At 42.0% G+C, this 17,386-nt stretch overlaps 1 protein-coding gene across 4 annotated transcripts in view; it reads right to left on the bottom strand.

The window, feature by feature from the left end:
• Positions 1-17,041, bottom strand: part of Rhot1 (ras homolog family member T1) — a 57,458-nt gene extending 40,417 nt beyond the window's left edge. The window contains exons 1-5 of one of the 4 annotated variants that reach the window (XM_055619883.1): positions 16,755-17,041; positions 6,907-6,965; positions 2,961-3,042; positions 1,134-1,177; positions 652-705 (exon numbers count right to left, since the gene is read on the bottom strand). In XM_055619883.1, coding sequence (XP_055475858.1) covers positions 652-705; positions 1,134-1,177; positions 2,961-3,042; positions 6,907-6,965; positions 16,755-16,830 — 315 coding nt within the window. In that variant the 5' untranslated portion in view covers positions 16,831-17,041. The remainder of the gene's footprint in view (positions 1-651; positions 706-1,133; positions 1,178-2,960; positions 3,043-6,906; positions 6,966-16,754) is intronic. The other 3 variants (XM_055619884.1, XM_055619885.1, XM_055619886.1) reach the window with 3 other exon arrangements.
• Positions 17,042-17,386: the final 345 nt, after the last annotated feature.

Here is a 17,386-nt window from a genome sequence, read left to right as displayed (position 1 = left end):
AGATAGATAGATAGATAGATAGATAGATAGATAGATAGATAGATAGATAGATAGATAGATAAGATAAGATAAAAGTGGGAGACACAAAAAGTAAAAAGCATTCTTTTATTTTTAAGTTTTTATTATTTTATGATTATGCATGTTCTGTCTGCACATGTATCTGTACCCCAGGAGCATCCCTGGTGCCAAGGCCAGAGGAGGGCGTCAGATCCCTAGAACTGAAATGGAGTTATAGATGAAGAGTGGCTTCTGGACATCTGGCCCTCTGAGCCATCTCTCTTCTCTATTTTATTAAGAATCCCTTAACTCTCAATGGAGGATCAGCTTTGATAAGATTTGCCCCATAAAGCTAGGCATGATGGCACATATTTGGAATCCCAGGCTGAGGCAGGATCTCTGGGCCAGGCTAGGATACAGAGCAAGACCCTACCTTAAAAACAAAAACAAAAGCCAGGCAATAATGGTCTTTAATACCAGCACTTGGGAGGCAGAGGCAGATGGATCTATGAATTTGAGGCTAGACTGTACTACAGAGTGAATTCCAGGACAGCCAGGGCTACACAGTGAGACCCTTCATCAGGAAAAAAAAAAAAAAAAAAGTAAATAAATAGTATCACATTGAAGTTAAATATAGAGAAAATGTAAACATACCTTATCAATAGAATGTTTGTTGTTAACAGCATAAACTATGCAGATGACATTAGCCTAAAAAAATTAAAAATTAGTGACATTTTGAAATAAAATATACACAATAGCACTTGACTTTCAACTACCTAAGATTTTGAGCCAAAGGGGGAAAGGTTTTGGAAGGAAAAAAAAAAAATCCTACCTATAAGAAAAAAGTATCCCTAAAGAACTAGAGCAAAAATACATATTCAAACACCAATGACAACAACAAAGAGTTGAGAAACTCCTGGTAAACACCTACAGAGCACTCAAGAAATGGAGGCATGGGAATCAAGACAAGCCTCAACTACACTGGGAATTCAAGGCCAGTCTGGGCTACAAGAAACTGTCTCAATCCACAACTGTCCTTCGAAAAAACCATATTCTTGGTAAGAGAACTAAAAAGATAGATTCATAGGACCATCAGTGCTCATGCGCACGCACACACACAATTTTTTAATGCATACCTGTGATATTTCTTGGTGAAGTTGTTCATCGCTCTGTTCTGCTTCTACAAATGACAAAAGTCAGTGTTTTATATTTCAAAAACTTCCATAACTAACAGACAAGATAAAAACAGAACGAAAACTATGCAACATCTGCCTTACAAAATTGACATAGATGGTTCTGTAGTTAAGAGAACTTGTTGCTCTTTCAGAGGACCCTGGTTTGGGTCCCAGCACCTACACAGCACATTATCTGCAAGCACAGTTTCAGGAAACCCTACACCTTCTTCTGGCCTCCACGGGCACTAGGCATGAACACATTTACACTTACATACCTACAGGCACAATAAATTTTCAGCATGACATAGTGTAGTACCAGGCAAGGAAGCAAACTGAGGGTGACCCAGAGAAAGAAAAAGCCTGAAGTAAGATAAGGAACTGTTCAGCACGGAAGAAGGAATCAAGAGAACAATTCCAGCAGAGAAGGGCAGAGGCCTTGTGTCAAAGATCTAGGCCAGGATCTGATCCAGCTGAAAAAGGGCCAGGCAAAAGAGATCAGCAAGTCAAGAAAGAAGACTGAGTGCTTCAGACACAGAGCCCAAGACCAGAGAATCTGGACACTATCAGCACAGTGGGCAGGAGTAATAACAAGAAAGCCCCAGAGGCAAAACTGTAGCCTGACAATGAAGAATTCCCTTTCTGCGGTGGTAGTATTGCTCAGTGGATAAGGGCTCTTGCTGCCAGGCCTGATGACCTAAGGGCAATTCCCAGAACCCACATAGTGGAAGGAGAGAATCAAATCCAACAAGGTATCCTCGACCTCCACACATAATGGGACACACTGATGTTCACACAGATAATAAATGAATAAAGTCAGTAATATGTATAGTGTAACGACTATCACAAACAGATGAACTCTGTGTTCACATGTGTGTGTACACATGTGTGGAAGACAGCTATGGTGTCAGGTCTCTTCCTCTATCAGTCTCCCAAACTGGCTGGACTGACCAGTGAGCTCTGGATGTGCCCGGCTCCGCTCCTGCCCAGTGCTGCCATTACAACCACAGTGCCCAGCCTTTTACTTGGGTACCAGGGATCTGGCTCCAGGTCCTTATGTTTGCTCAGCAAGTACTTTAACTACAAAGCAATTTCCTCAGCTCCCAAAGTGAGCGTTTTAATAAATTTTTTGTAACCAAGGTAGAGAATTTAAAAACACACATAGAGTTTAACAAATCATTGTAATATATGCGTCCATGTGTATGATCCTGGAGATCAAATCAGGGCTGGGCAAGCACTAGGTAAATGAGCGACATCCCCATCCTCTTAACAAATTTTACAATTCAGAACTTTCTTCCTCTTCCTTTAAGTTTGTGTGTATAGTATACATACATGTATGTACACATATTCACATTTGTGTGATCACAAGTGTATGGGTGTACATGCTACATGTGTCTGTAGTGGCTACAGGCCCTGGATAACCCTGAAGCTGGAGTTACATGAGGTTCTGAACCATCTGATGTAGATGCTGGGGACTGGACTCAGGTCCACTGCAAGAGCAGTATATGATCTTTTTTTATTTTTTATTTTTTGTTTTTTCAAGACAGGGTTTCTCTGTGCAGCCTTGGTTATCTGGACTCGCTTTGTAGACCAGGCTGGGGCTGGCCTCGAACTCACAGAGATCCACCTGCCTCAGCCTCCCAGAGTGCTGGGATTATAGGCATGTGCCACCACACCCAGCTCTAGCATGTGAGCTCAAACACTGAACTTGTGAACATTTTTAAAAGCTCAGCGAGGTTATGCTCAGCGAGGTCAACTGCAGAGCCTCACCCACAAGAGGCCACTCATTACCTGAGTAATCGACAATGTGTGTTGGAACTCTCTCAGGGGTGACATCAGCTGGAATGGTGATTTCTTCTGCCCGAGGAGGAACCTTTATTTGAAAAAAATATATAAAAAAGAATAAATGTGGTGAAATTATTCATCAAACTTAGTAATAGACCAATAGATTTATCTATATCAGGTCCTTCTTTTCAGAGCTATCCTTGTAGATATTCACTGCATTTTAAAATGCTTTCATTGGGGCACTTCATCAGATTAGCAAAACTACAATAAAAACATTTTTTAAGGGCCAGCAAGACGGGTCAGTAGGTAAGGGTGCTTGTGAAGTCTGAGTTTGATCCCCCAAACCCTCATGTGTTCTGTGGGCATATATGCATAGAGAAAGATAACAAATAAAAATGCAATAAAAATTTAACAATAAAATAAAAATAAAAGGAAAAAACAACTTTTCAGCTGGGGTATAGTTCAATGGCAGAGCACTTGGCTAGCAAATGTCCGGCCCTAGGTAGTCAGAGGCCATATTATGGATATCTCAAGTTTTTTAACAAACTTAAGACAATTCTCTGTTTGGTCTTCAAACATTAGATTTTTAAAAATAAATTGTTTTCATTGTATTGTGTTAAGAATTTAAGATACTTTACAAATAAGGAGCTATGCTAATCTGAGGTTATCTTGATGGGTGTAACTCAAGTAGGAGAACTTATCTGGGTTTAATCTTCAGCCTTGCAAAACCCACAAAAACACAAACAAAATGACAACTGTCAAGGTAACCAATAAATATTAATTTTGTCTAGGCTAAATGATAACTGGTTGGCTCCATAGGCCTTGTGTTTAGTAATTTCACATTTTAGAAAGACTGAATATTTTTAAATTTATTTTATTTATATATTTATTATAATGAATTTACTTTGTATCCCCGTTGTAGCCCCCTCTTTCATTCCCTCCCAATCCCGCCCTCTCCCTCCCTCTTCTTCCTCTATGCTCCTCCCCTAGTCCACTGATAGGGCGAGGTCCTCTTCCCTTTCTATCTGACCCTAGCTTATCAGGTCTCATCAGAGCTGGCTGTATCACCTTCCTCTGTGGCCTGGCAAGGCTGCACTCCCCAGAGGGAGGTGATCAGAGAGCTGGCCACTGAGTTCATGTCTGAGATAGCCCCTGTACCCCTTACTAGGGTACTCACTTGGAAACTAAGCAGCCAATGGGCTTCCTTAGAACAGAGGGTCTAGGTCCTCTCCATGCATGGTCCTTGGTTGGAGTATCCATCCCTGCAGGCCCCCCTGAAGACTGCATATTTTCAACAAAACTGTGAAATGTGGTGGCTCATTCTTTTACTCTAATTAATTTATTTTTATGCATATGGATTTTGCTTGCATGTTTATCTGTGAAACTCATGCATACCTGGTGCCCTTGGAGGCCAGAAAAGGGAACTGGATTCCCTAGAACAGGGTTAGCAGACAGTTGTGAGCCACCATCTGGGTACTGGGATTCAAACCCAGTCCTCTAGAAGAGCACCTAGTGCTCTTAACTGCTGAGCATCTCTCTGGCTTCAACTGTATGACTTTTATCCCCACTCAAGAGAAATACCCTAAAACAACTCTATCTTCATTTCAGTTAAACATTTAAAACTTCCTTATTCCTTGAGACAGGGTCTCAGTCTATAGTCCTGGCTGGATGGGAACTCACTGTGATTCCTTAACTTTGTTTATTTATTGTGTGCACGAGCATCAGAGCACACAATGGAGTTCAGTGTGTTGTCAGTTTTGTACTTCCACTATGTGGGTCCTGGGAATAAAAATCAGGTTGTCAGTGTTGGAAGGAGGCACCTTTTCTCACTGAGCCATCTTGTTAGCTCCTCAGTTAAACCTCTGTTGAGAACTTTAGGTATTATACCCTAAGTAATTCTAAAGTAATGTTAATGATTCCACAATATACTTTCAAAATTAACAAATTACTGTTTGACTCTTCTTTTCTGTTTTGTTTTCATTTTTGAGACTGGGTTTCTCTGTGTAGCCTTCGCTGTCGTGGAACTGTATAGACCAGGCTGGCCTCAAACTCAGAGATCTGCCTGTCTCTGCCTCCCAAATGTTGGGATTAAAGGGGGCTACTACCACCACCACTTCCCAGCAATTTAATTCTTCAATGCAAAAGAGAAAAGAAAGCACAGAATTGTAAATGCTGAAAACAAATTTACAATGGGTTTACATTTAAAATGGGAGATATTGCTCAGCAGGAAAGCCCTTGCTGGTACACACAGACCCTGGACTCAATCCCAGCCACCACAAAAATCCAGAAAAACAGAGACACTGTTGTGACACATCAAATTCCTCGGCAATAAAACTGTAAGATTATTTCTTTCTAAACAAGAGTAAAGAAAGGATAAATGAGCCAGGGGAGGTGGTGCACGCCTTCGATCTCCGCATTCAGGGAGGCAGAGGTAGGCAAACCTCTGTGAGTTCAAGGACAGCCTGGTCTGCAAAACCAGGACAGCCAAGGCTTCACAAAAAACAAACAAGCAAACAACAAAAAAACCCACAACCCTGTACCAATGCCCCCCCCCCCCCCAAAAAAAAGGGAAATGCACGAACGCATGTACTTTTGTGTGTGTTGGGGGTAGGGGTAGGTGGGGAGATACATACCAGAAGAATGTGGATGCCCTAGAGCCAAAGTTAGGGAAGCTATGAGTCACCTAAGGTGTGCTGGGAATCGAACATGGGCTCTCTGGAAGAACAGCACGTGCTCTTAGGTAATAAGCTGTCTCTCCAGCCCCAAACTCTGACATTCACAACACTTAGGAAGAAATAAAAAACAAGTCAGGCCTGTAAACCCAGCATTTGGGAGACAGAAGTGGAAGGATCAGAAAAAAATTCAAGACCAGCCATGGCTACATAGTAAGTTTGAGACCAACCTGTACTATATAGGCTATGCCTCAAAACAAACAAACAAACAAACAAACAAACAAACCATCACCAACAAAGTCCAAATTTTTGCTATGCTGTTGCACTGATGCTGTTTTCGATACCAATACCCTAACATTACAAGAGCCAGCATCTCCTCACTCAGGGATTTTAAAATGTAAGTAAGCTTAGCCCAGTGTGGTGGTGCATACCTATAATCCCAGCAACAAGGAAGCAGAGACATGAGGATCAAGGGTTTAAAGTCATCCTGAGCTACGTAATAAGTTTGAAACTAGCCTAGGGTACATGAGACCCTGTCTCAAAATACCAGTAACGGTAAACATAGTAACAAAACTAAAACTACCTGGTTTCTGGTGGCACTTCATTATTACAATTTAATGTCATACACAACAATTCTTTGGATCTGTAGACAAAACAGAATGAACTCACTTCTAATTTGTAAAATGAAACAGGCAGGTAATAGCTGCATCAGAATTCTAATATTTCTGACAAAAACATCTCAGGGACAGGCAGAAGGCAAGAGGTACCTACACCATAATCTGGTTTCAAGCCACACAATACTCTGCATCTCTTTCTGGAAAACATTTTACCTCTAAGAACAGGTTACATGGCTGATATGATCCCTGGATCTTTTCTGCCACCATCTAAGATCCAGGGATCACAAATGACAATGCCATTGGCTGGTGAAAAGGCTTGGTGACTTGCCACCAGACTGACAGTCGAGGTGGAACCTCAGGACTCACATGGAAGGAGCAGAGAACTGACTCACACAAGCTGCCCTCTGACCTCCACGCTGTGCTGCGGCAAGCACGGGCAGTGCAAACACAAACATACAATGTACAGAAAATTAAAAGCAAAGTCAAAGGCACAAAATGAGAACTTAGGCTGTTTCATAAGGTGATGTCCTCTACAAACTAACAAGAGCTTTTTAAAACCCAACTGGTGAAGAAACACACGAAGGTGGCACTGATATAATTTTAACTTATTTTTTTATAAATCGAAAACCAAAACTAAACATGATAAGGAAATTAAATGTTTACCTCTTCTGGAAATTCTTCACTGACCAGAGACATAATCAGTGATGTCTTCCCAACTCTGGCTGTTAAGAGAAAAATCGTCACTTTAATAAACCACTTCAGTTCTACAGGAACTCAAATCCAGGAACGACAAAGTTTATTAGTTGTCTCACACGCGACCATTTGAGAATAATTGTATCTTAGTGTATATTTCCTAAAAGTTCATTCTTCTATGTAGAGAAAGTATCATGTCAGAGGTATGAAATTAACTATAAATACAGTACTATTATCCAGCTTACTAACTTTATTCACTACTATCCTTTATACCTTTATAGAAAATGGAAAAAATCGGTTGCCAAGTCTCTTTAGTCTAATGTATACTGGAAGCATTGTTTGAGTCAGAGGTTCATGTAGCCTAGGCTGGACTTGAACTCAAAATGTATATGTAGCTTAGAATGACCTTGAGATTTTCTTCTCTCTCTTTCTGAGAAAGGGTCTTACTATCTATCTATCTCTGGCTGTCCTGGAAGTCACTGTATCAGGTTGGCCTTAAACTCAGAAATTCCCTTGTTCTGCCTCGTGAGCCCTGCTTAAGACTTCCAATTTTCTAAAATTGAAATTATGTTACTAAAAAATGCCAGTAAGTACTATTTTAAGTTATTTTAGTGGTAAAAATTAATCTAAATATTGACAAGTGAAATATATTCTCTTATGTCTTCAACAAATATATACTTTTTATGTGTATGGACTTTGTGTGTGTTGAGCTCAAACACTGGGCCTCTCAAATGCTAGGCAAGTGTAGTGCCCCTGGGCTCCACCCTAGGCCCAACAGATATTTCAGGAGCACTTCTATATATCTTAAGATGTGTGGGACAGTTCTGCATGAGGCCATTGTGTGTCCTTTTATAAAAATTACATCCTAACAGGCTTTAGGGGTATCATCAAAAAGTGAACACCGGGCTGGAGAGATAGCTCAGAGGTTCAGAGTACTGTCTTAACAGTACTCTTAACAGTACTGTTCTTCCTAAGGTCCTGAGTTCAATTCCCAACAACATGGGGCTCACAACCATCTATGATGAGATCTGGTGCCCTCTTCTGGTGTGCAGATACATATGCAGGCAGAATACTGTATACATAATAAATAAATCATTTTTTAAAAGTCAACAGCATTTCTAAACAGGAGGATAAACTGCCATCCCTAACTCAGGTTTCTTATTTTGCATTAGAATTCTGTTAATTTTTCTCATTACTATTAGGGGAGACCTACTACCCTGCCCAAGTTAGTCTGGAACTCCTGGAGAGTCCTCCAAACAGTCCTCCCACCTCCTGAGTGCTAGAAACACTGGCACCTGCCATAATGGACTTAGCCTGAGGTTTTAAGTTTGCCTTTGCTTGCCCTTTTGCCTGATTCTGGTATTTTCATTTAAACATTTCCCAGTTCCCAACTTTCCACCCTCATTAATCTACCAACAATATACATTTCTTACACACCCTTCATTTTCTAATTCAACCTTTTAAACTCTCAGCATACTGAACTACCACATCACATTGAAATCGTTCTCAAGAAAAGTACCATCTACCTGCAGCTCACCTACCTAATCTCATTTTCCACTGTTGTCCACTAAGGCACTTTGCACAAATAAGGCCACTCTATGCTTCACACAGCACAAGCACTGACTTTGTACCACACATGCTAATGTATGTATATATGGTTTTTATTTGTGGTGTTTTTTTGTTGTTGTTGCTGCTGTTGTTTGTTTGTTTTTTGAGACAGGGTTTCTCTGTGTAGCCCTGGCTGTCCTGGAACTCACTCTGCAGGTAAGGCTGGCCCTGAATTCTGCCTCTGTCTCTTGAGTGCTGGGATTTTAGGTGTGCACCACCATGGCTTAATCATCTCTTCGGGGCACTTTAGTCCCACCTCAACCTAACGACCCCCAAAGCTACCATAGCTCTCACTGCCTCCACTCCTTCCACTAAACCACTTCTGTGGGGTGACATATAAGCTGCTATGAATGTAACATACATACCATGTATGCATCTCCATGAACACAATAACCAGATATGTGTAAACAAGTGGCTGATACGTCAGATCCTCTAATTTTCCATGAATGGAGGCTCTGCAGCACTGTCTGGCTGGACGTCTCTGCGCCCAGGCACAGCTGCACTGCCAGGGAAACAATTCCTACAATTCCTACCTCCCAACGCTTCTCAAACTCTTGTTCAAAGCTTTCTTTTCTTTTCTTTCATTTTCTTTATTTTCGTCCTTTTTTGTTGTCGTTGTTGTTATTGTTGTTTGTCAAGACAAGGTTTCTTTGTGTAGGCTTGGCTGTTCTGGATTCACTCTGTAGACCAGGCTGGCCTCGAACCCACATGCCTTCAAACTTAGCACTCAGGAGGCAGAGGCAGGTAGATTTCTGTGAGTTAGAAGCTAGCCTGGTCTGTAGAGTAAGTTCCAGGACAGCCAGAGAAATCCTGTCTCAAAAAAAAAAAAAAAAAAAAAAAAAACAAACCCTAAATTCATTGTATCCAGGGGCTGGAGTGATGTCTCAGCAATTAAAAGCACTGGTGCTCTTCCAGAGGTCTCAAGTTCAATTCCCTGCAACCATTTGGTGGCTCACGACCATCTATAACATGATCTGACGCCCTCTTCTGGCATGCATATGTACACGCAAATAAAGCATTCAATAAATTTAATTAATTAATTAATTAATTTTAAAAATCATTGTATCCAATATGTTCTTAGTAAAAAGCGAAGGTTGAAATTCCATATAGCAAAATTGAATATGGAACTATGATAAGCAGCTTCAAAATCTCATGCAATTTCCTAACAACAGCTAGTCTATTCCTATAAATAACTATATAAGTTCATCTTCTTGAGAGAACTCATTTTAGGAGATACAGACTAGACAGCTTCAGAATAAGGGTTGGTCACCAGAAAAATCTAACCTCATGAGCAGAAGGTTGGAACCTTCAGCCTCATCGTAAAACCTAAAAAGAGACTGAAAAGGAGGACTGGCACTTGAGTCCAACCATATGATAATGGGTTAATCATTACTGAAAAAACGACCCCATATATAAATCCTCTAGGCATCACATCTCAGGAGAACGTCCAGGTTAGTGAACATACCAGCAAGGTGGTACACTAGCTCCATGCAAAGTACCTGATCCCGCCAACCTTTCCTTGTGCATCTCTCCACTTAGCTGCTCATCTGCGAGATGGTAAGTGTACCATTTTCTAGGAAATCAGTAAACCTGAGAGGGGTGGCGAGAAGCCTCTTTTCAAGTGTTTGACTACAAACCCTACTTGTACCTAACATCCAAAGTGAGAACAATCTTGGACCCTTGCCTTTCAGGTTGTAAGAGTGGATACTTACTCGAGGTAGCATTAGAACTAAGGAGAATTCTAGGACACCAAGCTGATGGCAAAGAACTGGTGTCAGAATGCAGAGGACAGGAAAGTCTCATGTTTATCAAAGTAAATCATTTCTCAAAAATAAAACAAAACAAAAACCTGAGAACATAACATCCTCTATCCAAGCAGATCCACACAAACACGTGTCTCCTCAAACTAAGAAACACACATGTAGTGAGATTTTTAGTTTCTTTAAAATCATAGAAATGAAGGCTAGAGAGATGGCTCAGAGGTTAAGAGCACTGGCTGCTCTTTCAGCGGTCCAGAGTTCAATTTCCAGAAATGACATGGTGGCTCACAACCATCTATAATGAGATCTGGTGCCTTCTTCTGGCATGTAGGTGCACATGCAGGCAGAATACTGTATATATAATAAATAAATAAATAAATCTTAAAAAAAAAAAAAAAAAAAAAACAGAAATGGCCAAGCACGTGGCACATACTCAGGGAGGTTGAGGAAGGCAGATCTCTGTGAGTTCAAGGCCAGCCTGGTCTACAAACTGAGTCCAAGACAGACTACATAGAGAAACCCTATCTCCAAACAAACAAACAAACATACAAATATATTATGTTTTTATTTTAATCCTAGGTGTGGGATATAGGGCTGCTTCAAACTGACCACAGCAGTTAACTACAATCGTCTCATGCTCTGGCTGGGACATGGTTTTGCCATCTGGACAGTTTACGTATGGAATTCTGGGGACTCTTGAGAGGATATAAATTCAATGGTCCCCCTGCTGTTGTTGCTGGTTAAAGCTATCCTGAAATATAATGATCAAACTTGCCCCAAGGAACTCAATGTCCCTAATCAGCAGGAAGTAGTCTGCCAATATCCATGGCCCCTTTCCCCTCTTTTTTCCTATCTAGTGTTGGGGGTTTGAATGGGATAGGGATGGTGTAGGGAGGTAGGAAAAAGATCCCAATAAAATAGCCAAAAATCCAGTTACACATAAAAATCTGAACTTCTGCTTTCCAAGATTTATCTCTTTGTACAGATCCCTTTAGTTCATTTGATATTTACATAACTGTCTACATACAAACTTTAGTCTTACGTACTACATGGAGATAATATGAAAAACATTTTAAATAAGACAACCAAACTGTCATAGAAGGGGCCAAGTACTATGTTGAATCCTTCTACTTAAAACAAAGGATCATAGGGAGCAGAGAGGAAAGGAGAAAAGAAAGCGACCCACTTCTTAAGTCTGTAAACAAAATGTCAGAAAAGCCAACCGGGGCAGTGGTACAGGTCTGTGGCAGATCACTGGCTTATCATATACAAGATGCTGGGAGGGGAAGGGGGAAGGGTCATTTGAGAAGAACAAAACTAGCTGGCATGCCTTTATTCCCAGAGGAGACAGGCATACTGCCTTTTTCCCCCCAGACAGTGTCTCCTCTATAACCCCGGCTGTACTGGAACTATGTAGACGAAGCCAGTCTCAAACCCACACTCACTTGCCTTTGCCATCCAAGGGCTGCAATTAAAGGTGTGCACCTTGTCAAGATTTATTTCTATGTGTATCGGCAGTCTGCCAGTGGGGATGCTTGTGCACCACATGTATACAGTACCAGCGGAGGCCAGAGGAGAACATAAGACCCCCTACACCTGGAGTTCCTATCTACCTATCACCCATCAATTTATCTGTAATATTTATTCTTTTACATTGGCTCACTATATATCTAACTCACTCATTCACAACCCAACTTATGGCATTTGTAAATCATTCTCTAGACTGTACAGAACATATCCTTAGCCACATGTGCTCCTAAATCAGTGGTTCTCAACCTGTGGGTCACGACACGGGAGTCACATATCAGATATCCTGCATATGAGATATTTACATTAAAATTCATAACAGTAACAAAATTACAGTTATGAAGTAGCAACAAAAATAATTTTATGGTTGGGGGTCACCACAACATGTGGAACTATAATGAAGGGTGCAAGAATTAGGAAGGTTGAGAACCACTGTTCTAGATAATGGGTATAAACACTATTAATATATCTAGAGCAATTTAATCTTTAATATTTTTTAAATGGAAAGCAACAGGCTTTAAAGTGGCCTTAGGAAGTTTTCTAAAATATATGTTGGTTTATACTCAAAGTCTCTTAGATTTATGCCAGTTTATACCTGAAGAACCATTCTTCATCCTCATCAATTCTCTAAAGCCTCTAGTGTTTTGAGACATTAATTTCATTGAGAAGACAAGCAAGACATGAAATAAACATGTTACTGCCACAGTAACTCCCTTATCTAATTTACAGCCGAACACAGACCTCTCCCAGACCTCGAAGGGCAAGAGGATGAGAGAATGGATAAATGTTGTCCCTTCTGATCCTGACATAACCGTATCCATTGGATTTAAGGCAAGAGGTCAAACCTGTGGGCAGTCCATGCCTGCAATCCTTGAGGCGTATAAATCTGAGGACAACCTACACTATCTAACAAATCCCAGGCAGTAAGTAAGAGCACCAATGAATGAAGTTGCCACCGCCTGGTTCAGGGACAGACACTAGCAGGAATACAAAGTAACAGAGTAACACAAAAGAATGCACTTGAAATCCACAATACCAGAAAGGATAGATACTCCTTTATCTTTGCCGCCCCTAACCCCAACCATCTCAAAGCAACTGAAAATTAGATACATTTAACAAGCATATTAAAAACTCAAATCACAGTCACTTTTCTCTAAAGGAATAAATAATAAATGTGTCAGGTCTATATTAAAATAGTCTCTGACACACATTTACCTATCATTTGATCATTTCATATTTAAATCCTGTCGGTGTGTGCACGTGTGTGTAAGACAGTATCTCACTATGTATCCTAGACTTGCCTAGAACTCACTAGATAAGCCAGGTTTGGCCTTGAACCTGTGGTGACCTCCCTCCTGAGTGCTAGGATAACAAGTGTATGCCCTAAATCTAGGGTTTAAAATGCTACAACTAGGCCAAAGGCTGACAATAATTTACATCAACTCTCAAAAAGCAGGCCCTGTGAGATTGATCAGCAGATAAGGGCACCGGCCTCAAAGCCTGACTACCAAAGTTCAGTCCTCAGAACCCACACGGTAGAAGGAGGAACAAACTCCCACGAGTTGTCCTCAGATCTACACACACACACAAATAAACAAATCTAAGAAATAAATTTAAAAAGTAAAAGCTTACGCTGGGTGGTTTCTAGTCAGAACACTGGGGAGGCAATTAGAGGCCAGCCTGGTCTACACAGGACAGCCAAGGCTATACAGAGTATAGAACCTGACACCACCACCACCACCCCCAAAAAGAAAGAAAACGTATGTATACACGGGCTGAGGAGCTCACTTGGTAGAGCTCTAGCTTCCCTAGCAAGAACCAAGCCTTAGGTTTGGTACCAAGCACATAACAGACTAAGCAGGGCGACACAAACCTGTAATCCCAGCCCTCGGGAGGTACAGCTAGAGGATCAAAAACTCAAGGTCACTATTGGCTACACAGCCAGCTCATGGGCAGCCTAACAAAACAAATTTAATACTTTCTCCCAAATGAGAAAAAGGGTAGAAAAGGGAAGGAAGAGAGGGAAAATACATACATATGTTGTTGTTTTTTCCTTTTGGTTGGTTGGGTTATTTTCTTTTGGTTTTTCAAGACAGGATTTCTTTGTGTAGCCTGGCTGTCCTGGAACTCACTCTGTAGACCAAGCTAAACTGCAACTTATAGAGATCCACCTGCCTCTCTGCCTTCCAAGTGCTGGGATTAAAGGATGTGCACCACCACCCAGCTTGTTGGTTTTTTCTTTTTTTCCTTTTTTTCTTTCTTTCTTTTTTTTTTTTTTTTTGAAGTAGGAAGATTCACTTCTTTTTTTTCTTGTTTTTGTTTATTTGCCTGTTTTGGGTTTTTGAGACAGGTTTTCTCTGTGTAGCCTTGGCTGTCCTGAACTCACTCTGTAGACCAGGCTGTCCTTGAACTCATAAATACCCACCTGGCCTCTGCCTCCTGAGTGCTGGAATTAGAGGCATGTGCCACCACTGCCTGGCTGAAGTTTGTTTTCTTAATAGCGAGTGGCCTAAAGCTTTGGCGCCGACCTTCCCTATTTGTGCTATTAGAGACTAAACTCAAGTCCTCATGGGTGTCAAGCAATAGACTACTCAGCCATATACCCTAGCCCTTTTAAATTGTGATTTTTATTTGCCATCCTCCTGCTTCAGACTCTAGAGTAATGGATTACAGATGTGTGCCATCAGCATGGTCGGTACCACCCTTTTAGTAAGAAAGCAGTGTCTCCTCTCTCCCTATGATCAGAAAACTCACATACAGAGGGACCAATTTTCATTTGCTTTCATTGCCATATGACACACTTTTTCTAACGAATTTTAAGCTTCTGCATATTCCTAAAAAATACTGTCAAAGTTGAATGTAAATATCCTAAAGGTTGACACTGAATCTTACATATGTATGGCATTTCTATTAAGACAATTTATACACTAATGACATGTAACTGATTTCTATATTGAACACCAAATCCAAAATACCTATTTAAAAAAAAAAACTATTAAAAAAAGTATCGGACCTTTATACAGTCAAGGGGTCACCTGCTCACTTTCCCTAATTTTGCTCCAAACATATTAGCATCAACCATACCTTAAATAATGCTTTTACTGTTGGAGAATTTGATGCAAAACACAGATTAAGATATCATTATAAAAAATTTAAAAATTGGGCTGGAAAGATGGCTCAGAGGTTAAGAGCACTGGCTGCTCTTCCAGAGGTCGTGAGTTCAATTCCCAGCAACCACATGGTGGCTCACAACCATCTAAAATGAAATCTGGTGCCCTCTTCTGGTGTGCAGGTATTCACGCAAACACACATTATATACATAATAAATAAATAAATCTTTAAAAAAATAAAAAAAATTAAAATTTTATCATTATAAATAAAATCTAAAATTCAAATCTCAAACCAGAAAGCAAACTATGTTTAGCAAAGCTTAGTTCCAAATTCTGACTAAATAGTTCTCAAAAAAATCTGCTACAGTTACATGGGTAAACAGTTACATGGGTAAACTGTCCATCGTGGTTATCATTGTCCCCAACTCCCACCCCTTTTTGAGGCCCGCAGACTTGGGGCTGGAGAGGTTAAAAGCAGAAGACCCAAAGCCCGTTCTCAGTACCCAGGTGGTTCAAACCACCTGTATGTAACTCTAGCTCCAAAGGGACCTGACTCCCTCTATCTGGGTCCCAAGAGCACACCCTACCCTAATCAAGACGAGTGGGATCTCTGTGAGGCCAGCCTGCGCTACAGGGCAAGTTCCAGGACAGCCAAGGATACACAGAAAAAATTTTGTCTTGAAAAAAAAAAAAAAAAAAAACAAAAAACAAAAAACAAAAATTAACAACAACTATAATAATGCGTGCACTTTCCTCTTTGGGAATGTATCACAGTGACCTACAGAAGTTTCTCAAAACACAATGTGGTTTAGAATAAAGCGCTTCAAATCAGCAATAGCAAGACATTAACTAATGAACTTATAAATAAATTCAAGTCCTCTTTAGCCCTCTTTTTAATTTTAGTACCCATGACTGAGTCATGTAACTTGTAGTAAGATAAGGAATCCTTGCTACACTGTCTTCATGTCAGCCAGCAAAAGCATTGTTTTTGTTGTTGTCTGTTTCCTTTACCCCAAAAAAAGTGAAACCTAGCAATCTCTAGGGAGTCTTGGGGACTTGTGTATGCTACGGTCTTATATGCCTGCTCTTACTCATAAAATAACTACCACATAACGATGGAATGGCTAACAAGGAGCGAAAAGTCAGACTTGTAGGATAATAATTGCCTCAACTAAAAGGTCCCTCACTAGTTAAGTATCGTCCACTGAGTACTTGTATTATTTCAAGGCGATAGTTCAACAGAAAGGCCAAGTATGTCAAAAAAAGAAAAAGAAAGAAAGCAAAGCAAAAAAGAAATTAAAAAAAAAAAAAACCCTCTATCTTAACTCCCTGGTGCTGGAAACTGAGCCCAGATCTTTATACATACTGCTGAGCTACACAGGCAACCCAAGGCTTCCTCTTAATGCCCATGCACAGTAGCAGCGAAGACAGAAAGTGGGAAAAAAAAAAAAAATCCAGAAGCCTGACCTTGCCCACAAGTCTACTAGTTCACTCCTCCCCCTAGCGTCCCCCACGAGCCGGTTCCCACAGTCCCAAGTCCTCAGTCGGCCTGTTCCAACATCTGCCTGGCAGTGACTGACAGGCGACCAGAGGGTCCGACAGGAGGTGGCCGGAGAAACGCCGAGGCCCAAGAGGAAAGGACTCCAAGTGGCGAAGGCGACAGCCCTGGCAGCGACAGGGTCGGGCGATGGGGACTAGAGGGGACAAGGCCTGCGAGGAGCACTGGGGGACAGGGCAGAACCCTGCGAAGGGACGAGCGGAGGGACTGGGAGGGGGCGGCCGGGCTGCCAGGCCGGGCAGGGCGCGGACTCACGTTCTCCCACCAGCAGGATCCGCACGTCTTTCTTCATGTCGGAGGCTCGCGGGGGCCGCGCTCGGCCCGCACGCATGGAGCGCACGCCTCACGCCGGGAGCGCCCCGCCCGTGGCGCCGCTCTCTCCGCGCTACCGCCGCCCCCTGCCAGCCTCCCGGGCCTCCGCGCCCGAGCCTGGGCCGCCCGGACCAGCCGCACCGTCTCCTCCGCAGCCGCTCCGCTCTGGAGCCGGGGCAAGCCAGCTCCGCCTCCTCCGGCTCCGCGGAACCGGGCGGCGCTCGCCGCGGCGGCGCGGACGACGGCGGGCGGCGAGGGACACGCGCTTTCGGAACGCAGACGCTCTCGTGGCCGGAACAGCGCCCCTGCAGGCAGGCCGGCTGTAGCACAGAACCCGGGAGGTTCGCCGGCCTCACTCCGGATACTGCCAGAGAAGAAAGTGGCAGATTTCCTTGTCGGAACCCACTTGTTTTACAGAGTAAGAAGAGAAGGCATTCCTTTTCCAGGGTCACAGAGCAGGAGCTTGCTCATGTCGCAGAGCAGGGGTCTTCTCACTAAACGATAAGATCCAGGAGGGAAAGTGACCTCCCTACTTGGTTTTCAGCTGTGTACACACTTGGATTTACTGGTCAAAA

The sequence above is a fragment of the Psammomys obesus genome, unplaced genomic scaffold (genome assembly GCF_907164565.1).
Source record: "Psammomys obesus unplaced genomic scaffold, mPsaObe1.curated_primary_1811, whole genome shotgun sequence".
Taxonomy (NCBI): Eukaryota; Metazoa; Chordata; class Mammalia; order Rodentia; family Muridae; genus Psammomys; species Psammomys obesus.
Note: the sequence above shows the minus strand (reverse complement) of the source record. Positions and strands in the feature narration are given on the sequence as shown.